This window comes from Aethina tumida, chromosome 7 (assembly GCF_024364675.1).
Source record: "Aethina tumida isolate Nest 87 chromosome 7, icAetTumi1.1, whole genome shotgun sequence".
Classification (NCBI taxonomy): Eukaryota; Metazoa; Arthropoda; class Insecta; order Coleoptera; family Nitidulidae; genus Aethina; species Aethina tumida.
Window position 1 is genome coordinate 15,703,590 of NC_065441.1, and position 17,098 is coordinate 15,720,687.

At 30.6% G+C, this 17,098-nt stretch overlaps 2 protein-coding genes across 2 annotated transcripts; one reads left to right on the forward strand and one right to left on the reverse strand.

Moving 5' to 3' along the window:
• Positions 1-450: 450 nt before the first annotated feature.
• On the reverse strand, positions 451-12,668 carry LOC109598157 (guanylate cyclase soluble subunit beta-1). Its single transcript, XM_020013999.2, has 13 exons — positions 12,557-12,668; positions 12,425-12,498; positions 12,049-12,149; positions 11,877-11,995; positions 11,490-11,645; positions 11,283-11,436; positions 9,538-9,692; positions 6,809-7,020; positions 5,560-5,730; positions 4,280-4,517; positions 4,087-4,224; positions 2,801-2,958; positions 451-707 (listed from the first exon to the last, which is right to left on the reverse strand). Exons 1-13 carry the CDS (start codon positions 12,557-12,559, stop codon positions 584-586), a joined length of 1,803 nt encoding a protein of 600 aa, XP_019869558.1. The 5' UTR covers positions 12,560-12,668; the 3' UTR covers positions 451-583.
• LOC109598158 (uncharacterized) lies at positions 727-2,082 on the forward strand. Its single transcript, XM_020014000.2, has 2 exons — positions 727-997; positions 1,047-2,082. Exons 1-2 carry the CDS (start codon positions 874-876, stop codon positions 1,913-1,915), a joined length of 993 nt encoding a protein of 330 aa, XP_019869559.1. The 5' UTR covers positions 727-873; the 3' UTR covers positions 1,916-2,082.
• Positions 12,669-17,098: the final 4,430 nt, after the last annotated feature.

The window sequence follows — 17,098 nt, forward strand, 5'->3', positions numbered from 1 at the left end:
AAATGCACTTCTGAGAACGAATTTCAATAGGTTTCAAACAGGAAAACGAGAATTTGTATAAGATGAAATGATGTGAGATTCGTCTAACTTATATTTTAAACATGACATTCCCACTCGTTCGCATTTTTATTACAAAATTTATGATGCTGGGTGCTATCATAAAATCAAGGAGTCGAAAATATTGAACATTAGACGTGTGCTAATCAGACCATCAAAAGTTAAATGTTGTTGTTAAAGTATAACAAGAAATATACAATATCGTAAATAAAAACTTATAATAAACGGGAAAATTGCAATTTGCATGCTCTGAAAGATCCTTTTCGCGATGTGGCCATTTAATTTAACTGTACTTGTAGAAACTTTGAATATTACTTGGATAATAAATAATAATTGGGTTGATATCCCTTTAACTTTTGTATAAATAAGCAGTTTTTAATAAAAAAAACACAGTTGAACAAATAGCATATATATTGGAATGAAGTAATACATAAATATATATTTAAATTAGAACATCGAATAATAGAATCTCTAATATACACTTTTTTTGGTAACACAATATATATCCTATTGAATTAAATATTTATTAATTATGATTAGCCCTGGTCAAAAACCAAACATCCATTGGTTCAGATTTTCCTTTCATGGTTATGGGTCCTCTATATTCGAAAGCAAAATTAGGATCCTTGTTGTCTTCCTGCATCAAAACCCTTAAAAACAAAGCATTCTGTATATTTGTGTCACAAAAACACCCTGAGTAATTATAAAAGTATTAGTTACACTGAAACCTTTCAAAAACTTAATGCTATTACAACTAGTTAAAACTGAGGGTTGATCATTAATTTCACTGAAGTTGCATGTCACTGAAGTGTCACTATGGAGCATTTCTTAAAATGTTATTTAGATCAATTCAACAGTCTTCCCCGAAACAGCCTCCACGACAGAAGAAAACGGTACGAAATGGTGGACTACATCAGCACCCTAATCGAGGCATTAAGAGGTAAAACAAATTTAATATTTACACTGAACCGAACATGAAGTATTTTCAGATAAAGGAAATCCCCCCGATGTAACGGTAAACGAAGCAGTGTCATATTTGATTAAGTACCACGAGCGAACGAAATCCTGCAACGGTAAAGTGTGCCTGATGGGTAAATACCACAACATTCTGTACGTGGCAATGAAATTATCGTACCTTTGGCAATTAGAAAATTTGGAAACTCTCCACAAATTGCTCACGAGCATCTTCTCGTGCGAGAACACTTTCGAAAGGATGTTCGTGGGGGCGATTTTCGGCAACAACGCCCCCCATTACATCGCTGGTTGGAAGAGCGATTTCGACAATCAGGAAGAGAACATCAGAGCTCTTGTGTACTTTTTGGACAGAGCTAATAAGTGTTCTTTGGTTCTTAACTATAGTGGTGCTGGAGTTTACTTTCGACTGGTGGATGTTCCCATAGAAAACTGTGGGAAATCATCCCCCTTAAAAATTGTTACGCAGTTGGGATTACCCGATAAATTACTAATATTTTTAAGGTTCGGTGCGACTGTTTATAACGGCTATGACGATGGAACTGCAGTAGAATACATCATGAAACGACTTGGGGAGTTTAACAGAGTTTACCCATACAATTTGGTGAGTTGTCTTCAGTTGTTGCTGAGGGCTACGCCGAAAATTGAAATGAACAAGTTAGAAGATGAAACTACTCAAGATTACGTGGTTAAGAATTATCTGGAGTTGGTGGATGATGGTATTTTGCCTGTTACTAGATGTGGCATCACTCCCCCTGAGCTAAAACATCTAACGAGATGTGTAATTAGGGAACGTCTTTTGGAAAACTTTCAGCTTCCTGCAGGAATACAGAATTTGCCAGTTCCCGCCAAATTGCAGAGATATTTAGATATTATGGATGATTAATAGATGTAGCAACTACATACAATTTCAGCAATAAATGTCTTCATTAGTGCCGGTTGTACAATCATGATGTGCTTTGAGATCGATTATTTCTCAATATTTGTAATGTTAGTATTAAATTTGTTAATTATCCCATTGACCAAAGTTTAATAAACCACAGTTAAATATGATTCCAATTCCAAAACATCTTCCCATATCATTACATAATCCACACATCAATTACATACCATCTAATAACAGTAAACAAATCTTTCACGTCTTCCTGAATGGCAGAAATATTAGAACGTCCGAAACTGATTGATGGTGCAAAACTAGACGATATACACCTTTCTAGTTCCAACTAACAGATGTTGTCCTAATATGATACAATGCAAGCACCATAATTATCGTGTTTTTGTTGGGGCATTAATGAGTGTCCGGTAAATTGGTTGCCGGAGTGTTTAATGAGTTAAAGCAAATGATTGAAGAACAATTAGTTACAGTTAGGTGGAAAATTAGGAATGCTGTGATAATTAATTTGCCATACAATGTTTAACTTGTTTCTAGCTTGAAATTGAAAGTTCACAGTGGTTTTATTTTTTTTACTCAGTGACAGTTCCTGTTTGACTAAACAAGCTACTTATTAATTGAACTGTGATAATTTGTATTTTTATAAAGGTTCTGCATTAGTCATCATGTTTTAGAAATAAAGATTAACTGTTTATTTTAGTTCTGCTAATGACTTTCCGTTTTTATAATTCACACAGCTTAAAACAAGGTTAATTTAAACTTGGCAAAAATCACAATGCTTAAAAGTGAATGTAAAGGTTCGTTGAACTGTTAAAATTAATTTGGCGCAAATTATTATTAATATTATCGATTCGCACCACTATGAAGGCCGCTACTTACTTGTAAGCATCTCCTGAAACGTTGATCTTTCCAGGTTGTCCTGTTGTTTCTGTTCGACTTGTTAGATTAACAGTGTTTCCATAAAGACAATAACGAGGCATTCTTTGTCCGATTACTCCAGTTACCACTTCTCCCGAATGAATGCCGATTGTAATCCTCTGAAAAAACAAAAAACAACTATATAAAAAAAAACCTTGTAAAACTTGCGTCACAGAGCAGCATGAAAAAAATATTTTCTAATTTAAAATTAAATTATCAGATGAATTAACAATTGTTAAATTTTCATACAATCGAAGACGAGACGTGTTTATAATAATAAAAATAGCAATGAAAGTCGTTGCCTTTTACTACGATATTTCAGTCGTAATTTCTACAATCAATCTATTGAAACAGTCTATTTGGTTTTAACCATAACGTAATTTGTATATTTAAAAGTATGACCCACCCGAACCGCAACAACAAAACAAACAACGTTACGACAATAGAATTTTTTCTTGTGCGATGTAAAGGAGAGTGCCAACAATGAAATATTGTTGGTCATTCGAAAGGATTGTTGGAAGGCGACGACTGTTTCCGGTCAAGAGTAACGTGAAACTGTAAATCTAATCGAGGGGAATGAAATCATATAAAAAATTACTTCTGCAATTATTCAAAAAATATTAATTTTTGCCTTTAACTTTTTTAAATTACTTAGAATGACTAAACCTATTACTAAGATAACATGTTTTATTCTTCCTTCAAGTTTGTTCACAAAGAATTCTTGTGATTATATTTTTATATTTGTTTAACAACTTTTAAATAAGGAAATTCATATTGATAGACTTCTGATACAACCGAAATAATTAATAATCACATAAGCACAGTGACGTCAATTGCCTGAGAATTACCTATGCTAAAATTAATTCCACATATCATTACCCAGACAAAAATAACTCTAACAATTGACAAGTAACATTGTCATTTTCTAGTGTCGATGTTGAATATAATAAATAATTCAAACGGCCGTGCAAATTACCGGTACCACTATACTGACATATGGCAAACAGAGATGCACCATAATGGAGTCATACAAATTCTTCGTCGAAACTAAATAAAAATATCGTTTTACTTGGATGAAAATTGATGATTTTATATTTAGCTAACTGTAACTTTCGATATGTGAAGATGCGGTTGTGAGTTGTGTGTTTGTACTTTTACTATTACGACAATAATTATTGGTATTCATAATTTTTTGTATATTGTATTCGTTGTTAAAGTAAATGAATAAAAGGAAACATGTTTTATACCACTGGGTCTCCATCAACTATAATAGTCTTTCCCAGATCCATCATGTCTAAAGCCAGACGAGCAATGTTCTTTGCATGAGCCACACAAGGTTCCGGAATTCCACTCACAGCCATATACTTATCACCCACCGTCTCCACCTAAAATTAACATATACATTGAATAAAAAATTTAATAAATCAAAAACAAATCTACTTTATAAATATCTGGATTAACAGAGTAGTCGGTCAAAGTGTCAAACTTGGTGTACAGCTCGTTCAACATCTTGACAATCTTCATCGCTCCATTTGAGTCAGTATGAGCTGCGCAATATTCGGAGAATCCAACGATTCCAGAGAACAATAAGGTCACAAAGTCGAATTTTTTCGGTGGAACCGGACGATTGTGCCTTAATTCACTGGCCACAGTTAATGGCAAAACCGAATACAACAATCTATAACACAATAAGAAGTTACATAATATTTTAGCACGTGTAACAAATTAATACATAAGTGAAAAAAGTGCTATATAAAGTTGGGTAACGAGTTTAAGCACTCGTATTTTCTAAAATGAAAGTACAAATAAAACAGAACCGATTCATGAATGACAAAGTGCAAAAATTACATTCTAATGTGAATGTTATTACTTCAGGTCATATTTATAAAAAGAATTGAACGGTATAAATTTGTTTAGCTCTCAACTGTATTCTATCTAAACTTATAACTGACGGAATAAGTTTTCATAAATATACATTATTATTAAAAATAGAAATTATTGCAAATTGTTTCAAAGCAATAACAGTAAATCAAATCAGTGGCGAAACAAATAAAACTAAATAAATCAAACTGATTGAGGCAAATTAACCTGTTGTAATGATTGCAAAATCGAATTTCTCAAATAGATAATTATACATTTCGATCGTGTAGGAATTATTAAAAATCTTCAATTTAAATTAGTTTGTTCGCCTGAAAAATCATGCAAATTCTTTAATTAAATGCCTTGCTAATTTGATAAATTAACAACTAAATGCAGCGTGCAATTATGTGGCTAAAATTAATTTTCTGGTTGCATTAATTTGTTTATCCGGGAAGATAATGGCTAGAAAGTAAAAATATAACCAATACTGCAGGTGTATAATATTATTGTTGGGTGTGGCTCTATTATTAATCACACACCGGCAATTGATAGAGAAATTCAGCCCAGGTTATGTAAAATATTATAATGTTATTTAATATTTCAAAATTTTATTAGGTCCCATACACATATGGTACCACATTTGAATAATAAACAGCTTCAAAAAATCTTGTGTAAGTTTCTCACCATCGTTTTTATGTTTATTACTCTATCTCAATGGGAGAAAAATGTATGTGAATAAATAACGTAAAATCCAACCATTTAATTATATCACAGAGACAAGAATTATCAGCCTTGATATTTGCAAATGTGAATCCGCGATTGGCAAACCTTGCCAAATTAATTGACTGAAAAAAAATCACCCGTCAGTCTTCTTCTTTTCCGTCTCCAATTCACGGTAGGTTTGCTGCAATTTATCCGTCAGGATTTCTAGATTCCTGGTGAGCTTATAGTCGGCTTCGAACTGTTCGGACATCAGGACCAAATCTCTGGTGGCATCGTGAAGCGGAATGTCACTTATGTAGAATCCACGTCTAAAATATTAAAATTAAGAAATTAATGTTTAATTAAGTGTATTTTTGAGTGTAATTGTTTGATAATTAGTATTTATTTTATTGCCCAAAATCCTAATTATATTTATGCCTTGATCTTATGCATAAAGGTCAATTAAAAAATGTAATATCAAGTAGATAATAGTATTTAAATTACATATTATTACAAGGATATTTCGTGGCATTTGTAAAGCATCAGTAATACATAAAATACGGTTTTGTTACAAAAGTGCTTTTTAAAAAATTAATATTGCTGTATTAATTGAGATCTAATTCGTGTTATTATGTGTGTTAAATACTTTTCACAAAATTACCGATGATAATTTATGTTAATAGTTCAAATGCGTCCATTTCTAATTTATTATTAACAAATTGTTCAAATGGTATGTTCAGGTTTAACGCTTTCATTGCAATTGAATAAATTTTATGCGGAAGTGGTTAAACAGAAGCGGAGCAAGAAGTGCAGACAGATCGTTATAATTGATCTGAAATTTAGTGGTGGTATTTTTATATTAAACTAGAAATTTATGAGTTCCCATTAAGATGTTGACAATTGGAATTGCAAAATTTAAATATTCAATGAATAAATCACGTATAATTAAACAATTAATAAAGTATAATTAAAGTAATTTAAGTAGAGAACCGGATCTTTGAATAATAGTGTTTGTGGACATCCTTGTGTTAATATTTATCGAATGGAGTTGTCGCCTATTAATTCCGAAATAAAAAACGCCGTTATTGCCATATCCGTCCTTGTCCCTCAATAGAAATCAAGCGAGTAATGAAAAGTCGCAAAATTTAAAAAACGCCTTTTCACATTACATAATAAATAATCAAATCTACAAGTTAGCGGTTTGAGCAATAGCTCGTTGGGTAATCGTTATATCTATTGCAAAAGATGTTAGAACGTTGGAATGTGAGGCACGTTTGATCCTTTTGTGTACGACACGCCAGGAAAGGTCGAACGTAATTTTATCATCCGAAATTCAATTAAACATATTTGGTATTCGTAATTGTAAGCACGATACATCGGTAGGTTGACGAGCCTTAATTAATTTACCTTGTGAGATCGTCGAGATTCATCACACTCGGATAACAGAGGAAGATTACCAGATCGGTTTCCGGAACGTACAGCATTTGCCCTTTCAATCTCAAGAAGCGATACTCTTCAGACGCGCTGACTTTCATGACACCAGATCTCGTTCTAAGTACGTAGATCGTATTGATGTGGGACAAGATGTTCTCGAACGTCAACTCCAAATGCGGACGGATCTGTAAGAAACAATATTTTCCTCGATCATCATTGTTTGGCATGGAACAATGCGACTGGAAAACAGTATTTATAAATCATAACCCAGTCCGATTGTTGGAATTAATTACGGCCTATAAATCAATCTCGCATCGGTTATTTATTGTAGTACATGACGTGATTCTGAAGTAGCTGAAACTGTACTGTCATCTGGTTGTTCTAAGCGATCTCCTTACAATGCGCCTTCTATTTGTCAGTTTTGTTAACGAGACCGTGATGCTGTATTAAATACGCCTACGCGATTCTCAGAGTTATCTTTGACAAGGTGTAACACGAACTACCTAGTATACATACTTTGGGCTACGTTCATATATTTTTTTTTTGACAAACAGTTATAATTGTGCAACGTTCTGTACATAATTTATTAGTGAACATAACGGAATGTTCTTGACAACTATAATCTGTTAATTTATTTGATCTGATCAGATTTCGGTGGATTCTACAGTTCTCACATGAGGCTCAATTTTATTAAAAATACTTTAACATGATGGTCCACTTTTGATGGAGGTAACCCAATTTGTAAATAAAAAATATTTTAGATGAACAGTAGTTTATTAATTAAATAATACCCAGATACTTTCTGGGTTTCTTAATTTGACTAATAATACATTTAAAAGATGGATCCTTTCTGATGGTGATATCTGAATTTTTTATTTGTATTTTGATTTTAGTTTATGATAAAAAAAGTGTAGGCATGCCACAAAAATTGTTTTAGTCACAGTTTAAGTTATAAATCATAAATATTTTAAATGAGCCAGTTTATTAATTAAATGAGAGATATTTTCTGGGTTTAAGACTTAATTTTTCTAACAATACACTTAAAGGATGGCCTATTTCTGATGGAGACAACCCAATTTTTTATTTGTCTTTCGATTTTAGTTTATGATAAAAAAGTGTAGGTATGCCTCAAAAATTGTTTTAGTCACACTTTAAGTTATAAATAAAAAAATATTTTAGATGAACCATAGTTCATTAATTAAATGAGACATACATTCTGGGTTTAAGGCTTAATTTGACTAACAATACATTTAAAAGATAGACCCTTTCTGATGGAGACGACTGATTTTTTTATTTATACTTCAATTTTAGTTTAGACTCAAAAAAGTGTACGTGTGCCACAAAAATTGTTTTAGACTCAGATTAAGTTATAAATAATAAATATTTTAGATGAACTACAGTTTATTAATTAAATGAGAGATATTTTCTGCGTTTAAGGCTTAATTTTATTAACAATACTCTTAAAGAATGGCCCATTTCTGATGGAGACAATCCAAATTTTTATTAGTTCTCAAGAATGACATTTTTTATTTTTTTTTTAAGTAATTTAAGGCAAATATTTATTTAATTTTTGCAACAAAGTGTGAAGTATTTTGTTTGAGGAGGATAAAAAAGACACTTATTAGTAAACTTAGCACGTACATTTGAATATTGACACTTTCCCTGAAGAAAACACAGATGCATGCAAACATTTAACGTCGTTGCACGCCGTAATTTTATTCCATTTTCTAATCCAGGTTATTAACCCACAGATACAAAAAATATTTTGCCACAAATAAAAAATAGGTAATAAAATCCAGATGGGTGGTTTGTTTTATTCCAATTTATGACTTGTATTCATCTTTTGAGGTCGAAATGAACAAACAAGCCGACAAATTAAATATAAAACTGTCGGCCGTACAAAACGAGTGAAAGTTTTCGCATCTATAGGTGTGTTCGAACATCCCATCGGTTCAAAAGATATTTTGTGACTCATTTGGGCAATTTCCTGTACACAAAACGAGGATGGTAATTTTTCGTTTGTTCGTTAAACGGGTGAAAAGAAAAAAGAAGCGTTATTCATTAGTTACTTAGAATTTACGAAAGCAGGATGCTGTAAGGATTATTCATTGATGGCATGGTTTCTTAAATTAGTATTTAGTTAATTTACTACAACATAAACACAGTTGTGGGTGTTGTCTGGTGTCGAGTTCAAATACTAAGGTTACATGAGTAACGGGAGCATTCCTAACATAAAATATCAACAAGACGTTTTTTAAAACCTTGAAAACTGTGGAAAATTGTTTGGTTATTAAATTCAAATTTAGTAAATGTGTTTTACAGAGATGTAAAACAAGTTGAGGGAGTTGCACAAAAGGTTAATTGATGTGTTTATCGTTAAACATTTATTGTTTTGTCAAACCTTAAACGCAAATAAAAATGAATCCGAGAACAATGCGAGAAATTCCGTTGCTTCAGCATCTCTATTATAGATATGCATATGCTTCTAAAAACAAAGACGTTATTTAATATTTTATAATTAGAACACTGCAAGTTTTGTCACCTGTACCGTAACTAGTTATTTAAACGGGCACCATCTGTGAAGCTGGTCGTGCCCAGTTTGTTTTTATCGATATAATTATAATTAATTGCGAGTTGCTTACTGTTATAAATATTGGTTTTATTAAATTGAAATCTTATGAAACTGTAGAAACATTCCTTACCGCATCCAAAATATCCGTGATCTTACAATTCGGCGATTTAACAATAGGAAAAACCCTTCTCAAAGTGGAACCAGTTTGTACGATCTTCATTTCTCTATCGAACATGATATGAAATGGGAATATTCTGCAAAAAGTTGCCGGTGATACTTTCGGTTCTGCAACAAAAAATTTAATAAATTAACATAAATTATAATAATCAATACAATAATTTATGCGGAATATTGTATCAGTAGCCATGAGATTTTATTATTGTGAACTGATTGTCTGGTTAATTAGGTTAGGCATTGAGATGATAAAAAATATAATGACTGAGTACATTTTCAGTTATTGAATAACTTTTATTTAACGATCCATTAAATTTAATTATACGAATTCCTTTAGGGGTTATTATGTGTAATAAACTGTTGAGTATATTGATTATAATACCTCAATTAGAACTTAATTAGTTTTCAACTAATGATTTATAGGTGAAAAAATGTGATTGGAAAACTGTAACAATATATTTGTTGAATTCTTTGTTTAATGTTATATTAATGTTTAACTATTTTGCATATAAACATATATTTGCGTTATAATTAAAATAATAAACAATATACGTGTGCATCATAAAAAAGTTATTTACTTCCCAATTAAAATTGATAAAATTACATTTGTTATAAATAATTATTTACTAAATGTTATATTACAAAATTTTAATTACTATTTTAAATTCACACCTCACTCAAATTGCATTATTAGAAACTAACACATTAAATATTTTATAAAAATCTATCGATAGTTATAATAACCCCTAGTTATTTCGCAATTAAATAAGAAATCTCAACAAAAAAAGAAATAAACCTATTTCAGAACATTTCCATTAGTTGATTTAATTAAGCATCAAATTCATTATTAATTACATATCTGTGAAATTGAAAATTCCACTTTTCAACCACTATCAGTCGAAATTATCTTAAACTAATTATTGAGTAATTTTTTTAATCAGTTCGTTTCCACAATTTTTAACATATCAGGTCAATTGAACAGAATTTAATTATCTGTTACACAAATCTGACCGGTGATCCAAATAATACAGTTTCCACTATAAATAATAATAAAATGTGTAATATTTATAACACAATAGAAAGCAAACTGTTCATTTTGTATAAAATCAAAAATTTCACCCAGGAAATAATGCGTGAGGAAAATTTACATTTTATGCAATTAAATACACAGATTAATAACATGTATTACGATCGGAGGAAATTGTGGGTTTGTTTTCGCAGATTTTACGATAATTATCTTAAATTAATACTGAGTATAAGGATATTAGACCCTAAATTATTTTATGTAATGCACTAATTCTTGTTTTAATAATAATTTACAACATTTTTTAATGTTAAACCGATCGTATTAGAAAGTAACGAATCATATTTATAATTTACTGGAAACAATTTAGTTTATTTTGAGAGATAATGAAACAGAAATCTTCTGCGGTGGAAAGTGGATCAGTTATAATGATTTGCCAATATTAACAATGGTACAGTTAATTATTTGCAGTTTACATAGATACCAGACTTTATTAGTCACGCAATATTCTAAGATAAATTGACTTTTTCTTTCTTTTTAGATGAGAACTGAAATCAAAACCAGTTAAACACTTGTTCTGAATAAATTCCATTATTCTCTTAAGTTGAACTGTTACTTCTTTCCGAGAAACTATTAAACAATACATTTTATAAATTCCTATTTATGATTTAAATTACCTAAAGACAAGGTTTCAATTTCATCAATGTCTGGGAGATGTATCTTTTCTGGTGCATTGGTTTCGGTGATCAAAAACTGAATATGGTCGCAATCTTCTTTGGTCCTGATAATTTGAACGTCCACTTCCGTATTGTGCAATTTGCTGGCAACAGTCTAAAAAAACAAGTTTATAAGTCATTATTATTCATAAATTAAAAAATGTATACTTTGACGATTCCGATAACAATGTATTCCAGTCCGGGCCTGTCAGAATAATAATGCAGTATTAGAGCGCCATCTTCCGGCCTCTCGGTGCATCGGAAAGACGGAGCTCGCATTCCTGGGTACAGCGTCCCCAAGTGGTCATGGAGCGCATCAAGGTTCTGGTTATAGAAATCTGCATATTAGTGAATGTTTTGAATTGTTAGTTCGTCGGGGGCGCTGTTGTGATTAAGCACAAAGAGGCACTTGTTAAGTATATTAATTAACATAATTATTATTAATTGATTGTATGAAATTGATATTTACTGTTAAAATTCTTACATTAACTATTATTACATTAATTATCATAATAATTAATAAAATGTGTACATGTGTTTTAACATTTAACTCACCTGAAGAAAATCCCTTGGTGTAGCTCCCAAAACTTGCAGGATCTTATCGTATCCAGAATCTTGGCAAAACTCAAAGAACATTTTTCCAAAGAGCTCCAAAATATCATTTGCCGGTATTTCTAAAAATTAAAATTATTTAGAATTCGCAACATTCGTGTATCTATCCACGTACTTAAAATATCGACTGCAGCAAAAATCAAATTGTACGTTATCTCATCATCATAGATTTGTCTCACCAAAAACTGACCTTCCATCTGAACATCGGCCTTTTTTCTAAAAATATGACAATAAAGAAATTTTGAAATCAAACATTTGAAAATAAATGCAGCAATTTTCCGTTCTTTTATGAAAAATTTAAATGCAACAAGACGAACATAAACATCTAAATTGTTAATAGGTATAAATAGAATGTATTATCTATTGTAATAGTGAATAATGAATGTTAAGTATGTAAAAATAAACACGTATTCTTAACTAAATATAACTGGTTTATTTTCTCCTTTTACAACAATAATTTCTAGTAAAGTTTTATATGGTGAAATGCTTACTTTATTGTTTCCCACGTTTCCGGCCCGAAAGTTTTCAAAACCAACAACTCCAAAGCATAATTTACAAAACCATACTGAAAATTAATTGAGGAAAACTTAATAATTCAATGAAAAAATTATAATATTACAGACCATTTTTGTTGGTTGTTGTTAAAGATTGTATTAGTAAACACAGTTGAGGACACTCGTACGTTTAGCAGCACGACATCTAGGTAGCAGGAAAACGCGTCGTGTGAACCAGGACGAGTTTTCAAACAAACTGAAAGCCTAAAGTTTCCGAGACATCGATTTGAACTTTGCGCCTGCGTTATTTAGTTAGCTGGTGCGATTTCAGATGTCGCTGAAAAGACGCGAATATAATCACAAATTTGATAGCAAAAAATTTAGATAATAAAGTTTATACATTTACATACTCCTTTTCTTACAATGCATTAGTTTAAAATATATAAATTCTATTGTAATTGTGGTGCATGCGCCAGATGTTCATAACATTTAATGTAAACTATTATTAATTATAATTTATTTAATTAAATTTGTAATTTGGTGATGAATGTAACATACAAAATTAAATTAAATCAAATTTTATTGAATTTTATGTATACGGCAATATGTATTTGGAATTTCGTATAGGACATTGAAAGTTCAGTCAATTTCCCTGTTATAAATTGAATTATGTGTAAAATTATTATGAATACCATATCTTCATAAATCAATTTCAATTTACGAATATTTAATAATGTATTATAGAATACATACGTGCACAAATCAGTGTAAATAAATTCTATTAAATTTATCCTTCGTCGAATAGTTTGAAACTTGACACAACCTATTTCTGATAAACGTTCCAATAAAATAGTTGGTAACTGCGCCAAATAGCTTTACAACTTTGTTATACACATTTAAGTTTATTGTAACTATTTTGATATATAACTTTTTCTTCTACTTGATGTATATATTATACATTTTTTATCAAAACTATTAAACAACAATTTGGATTTCCAAATCAATTTTAAGTCAGGATACTAAGAATATGTCAGTGATAGGTCATACCCGAATTGAAACTCGACGAATAGAATTCCTCTTCTAACGACGTCTCTTGAATGCTTAATGAAATATTGATTACTCAATTTAAAGGATGGCAGTTGTTATGTGGAAACAACATAGAGACCTAAGCGGGGGCAACATTATAAATTTTATAGATTTCGGTCTCATGAATCTAGACTACGTACAAACTGCAAAACTGGGGATGCGAAAGTGTTAAATTTGTTATTAGGTCGTTTCACAGATCTAGATTTATAGTTGGCCAACTCTCTTGTTACGAATTTAAAATCAAAATTACATTTTAACAGAATAACAATGTTATTAACGTTATAACAATGATAAAACTAGTTAGAAATGTTCTGATGAGCTCTTGTTACTTCCGAGCACAAATACGGAGAAGCCGCAGAATTTCCGTAGTAAAATTATCAGACACGAAACACATTTATTCAGTGAAGACACGAAATTAATTAATGTAGTTGTAAATTAACTAGAATAAACACGGCGAAAACTGTTTAGGTTTGTTTTTTATTTCCCTTCACTTTTAGTAATGTGAACTTAATTTTTTACTTTTGTAGGTCTTAATTTTACTTATATTTCGGTTGTACGAAGTTTTTAAATGGTAATTAATGGGTTTATTTTGTTCTGAGTATTTTTAGCAAATTAACTTGTAAATGTTTTAGCGGAGTCTGAAACAATTACAAGAAAACCTTCAGCAATATTTTACTAACTTTACGTTGTGTTAGGAAACTTTCAAGCTTTTTGTTGCGCTTTGTTGGATTCCGACGAAAATAATTATCTTTGAATATCTTCAAGTTAAAAGTTTATTTACTTTTAGAGTGTGGTTTTATATTAATTTAAGTTCATTTCAATTTATTTGGAAGATTAATATTACAAAAGATTCTTATAAATTCTATAATCAAAGTTTATTATTGGACAAGATTTAGAAAATATATTGCATAGTTATATATTTAATATTTTTATGACTATAAAATAGATTTTTAACAGAACATTGACTATAAAACCATCCTTAAATAGACTATAAAACCAAGAACACACATAAAGATTAAAACTTGTTCTATTCATAGTACCAAAAGAAACGCAATAAATTTCTAGATAAAATTCTGAAACGAACTGAAAAAATTTAAGTTTTTCATGAAGCGGTTATTTATATTAAACAATAGCGGTTTATTTACGGAACCCTTATCTACAATAAGTCAAGATTAACTATATTTACTGTTTTCTGCGAGACGTGCCACAATGGGATGTATTACACCCTCGGGACGTCTCATTTTCCACGTCATTGTCCCTATTTTACTGGAAATATTCGTACCATTTGTTTTTATGCAAATACCGGCATCCATTAACTTGAAACTGAAAATTTAAATACTCCCCGAACGGGCATCCCAAATAAAAACTAATCTGAACATGGGGTGGCGGATGCGCAAAACAGGTAATCGTGACCAGACAAGTAATTACATCGGTACAAGGATTATCCAAACTTTTAAACTCCTTACGTGTCATCGTGAGTCCTTTATCCCCAGGACATCCTGATCGGCACAAATTCGAATTATTGACATTCAAGACGGATCCCGTTAATTACGTCCAACCGGAATCCTTAAACACCTGTCCAACCGTCCTTGGAGACCGAGATAAGGACTTTCAAGTGGAATTACGATGTTTGATACATTGTACCCTTGCCGAAATGTAATTACAATGCGACTGTGTAAATATGGCATGCAAACATGCATTATTATGTCTGCAAATAATACTAATTGTACGTCGGAAATGCTATTAATAATACGAGACAAGGGGTGCGAAGCGGGGTTGTCACCTGTGATTATCTATGCTCGTGTGTTATGGCGTAAGATTATTCATGCACGGGATATTAATTATTGTTGGGACAACACGTAACTGTCCTTTATCCAAGACCTAGACGATAAAAAGTGGTATTAAATATCTACGTTTCAGCAATGTTGAAATATTGATTGAAGCATTCGCATTTTCCTTTTACGATTGGGTCCCGCGAAACAACCTGACAATAAACTATAATCTCCAGCCGATAATAACATCGAGAGTTTCTTCGTACACGATATGAAATACGAACGAAGGTAGTAAATATTTAGAAATATGTCTCGTAGTGCGAGAAGGTCGGTTATTTCTTTTATACATGAAGGAAGGAATGGAGGTTTCGGCGGGGCAAAAACGTGTTCCCCATACGATCGTGTTCAAAGGTTATCAAATATAGAGAATTGCCAGAGTTTCACAGAAACGAAAATTGTTCAAATCTAATTTAATATTTATTAATAGTCCAGTCACAATTATTATTCTCTTACAAGGTATTATTTATTTTTATAAACTCTCAAAAGAATTGATCTTCTAAAATATTCAGTTCTTCAGCAAAACTTACTAAAAATATTTTCAGAATAGGGCAGAACAAGAATTTGCTTCAAATATTCGAAAATAATATAATTCAGAATATCAAAATGCTTATGTATATATGTATACAAGGTGTTTCTAAATAAATCTAAATATTTTTTTTCTGAAGTAAAATGTTTTTTGTTTAATTTCTCCGTATTTTTTAGTTAAATGGTGTTAAAATAATAAAATTTTTTAATAATGGTACTGCAGCATAGATTCTTCTTCTTTTTCTCGCCCTATTTTCAACGCTACTGAATAATTTTTTAATTTAGACCACACATATATTTAAATATATAAAATTAAAATATTATATATAATTCTTATAATAAAATTTATTTTTAAAATGGTAATTAAAAAATAATATTCAAAATTTGTCAATTAATAATAGTATGATCTCACATTTTAATTGATTTTAATTTTAATACATTGGAGAGTAATACCCTAAGAAGTAACAAACTTAATAATCATAAAATGTGACGAAATACAGAATAACACAACAAAATATTTTATTCAAAAGATTTAAGTGATTAAAATCAAATAAAATATTTTAGATAAATATTATTCATCACAGAGCAAAATTGTAAATACAAAATCGAAGTTGCACAAATGTTGAGAAATTTATTTTCCTAAATCCCATGTAATTGGATTATAATTTAATATCGTTTTAATCAGGCCATGGGCCAAATTGAAATTTTAATAATATTCAATTTTCAGGTAATAAGTCCTCCATGTTGATTTATTAATTTCTCTCCTAATGGTACACTGGCTTGTTTTCTGTAATGGGAAATTTATGGAAGCCATCGGGAATGCACATTAATCAAACGCCTAAATTGTCATATTTTATTTTCTTCTTTGTTTACACACTTTTTTGAGATTAATAAATGACATTTTGTACTTAAATTAAAACAGAATTACCATTAACAATAAAAGGTTTTGGAATAAAGTGAAAAATTGGGTGAATTACTACGTTGCATTTCAAAGACTGTAGTGAAATTCACCTTCTGTAACGACTTAACTCATCAATTCAAACCCTGGGGTTATTTTTAGTGTTTTAATTAGATAACTTTCTTGGCCTCATGGCTCTAATATCAACTAATTAAAGATATAAACTTAATTAATTTGATACATTGTTATTCGCCTAGTAAATTTTATCATCCCTGTTGTACTTTGTCGTTCTTACATCAATTAGTTCTAATTTCCAGGCTTTTAATTAAT

Excerpts from the sequence above, each read along its gene's own strand:
- LOC109598157 (XM_020013999.2), bottom strand. Across the intron at positions 11,996-12,048 it reads TGCTGCAGTCGATATTTTAA|AAATACCGGCAAATGATATT; the intron begins GTACGTGGATAG and ends TTTAATTTTTAG. Across the intron at positions 4,518-5,559 it reads GAAAAGAAGAAGACTGACGG|ATTGTTGTATTCGGTTTTGC; the intron begins GTGATTTTTTTT and ends ATTGTGTTATAG.
- LOC109598158 (XM_020014000.2), top strand. The coding sequence starts at position 874 with ATGGAGCATTTCTTAAAATGTTATTTAGATCAATTCAACAGTCTTCCC. Across the intron at positions 998-1,046 it reads CCTAATCGAGGCATTAAGAG|ATAAAGGAAATCCCCCCGAT; the intron begins GTAAAACAAATT and ends AAGTATTTTCAG.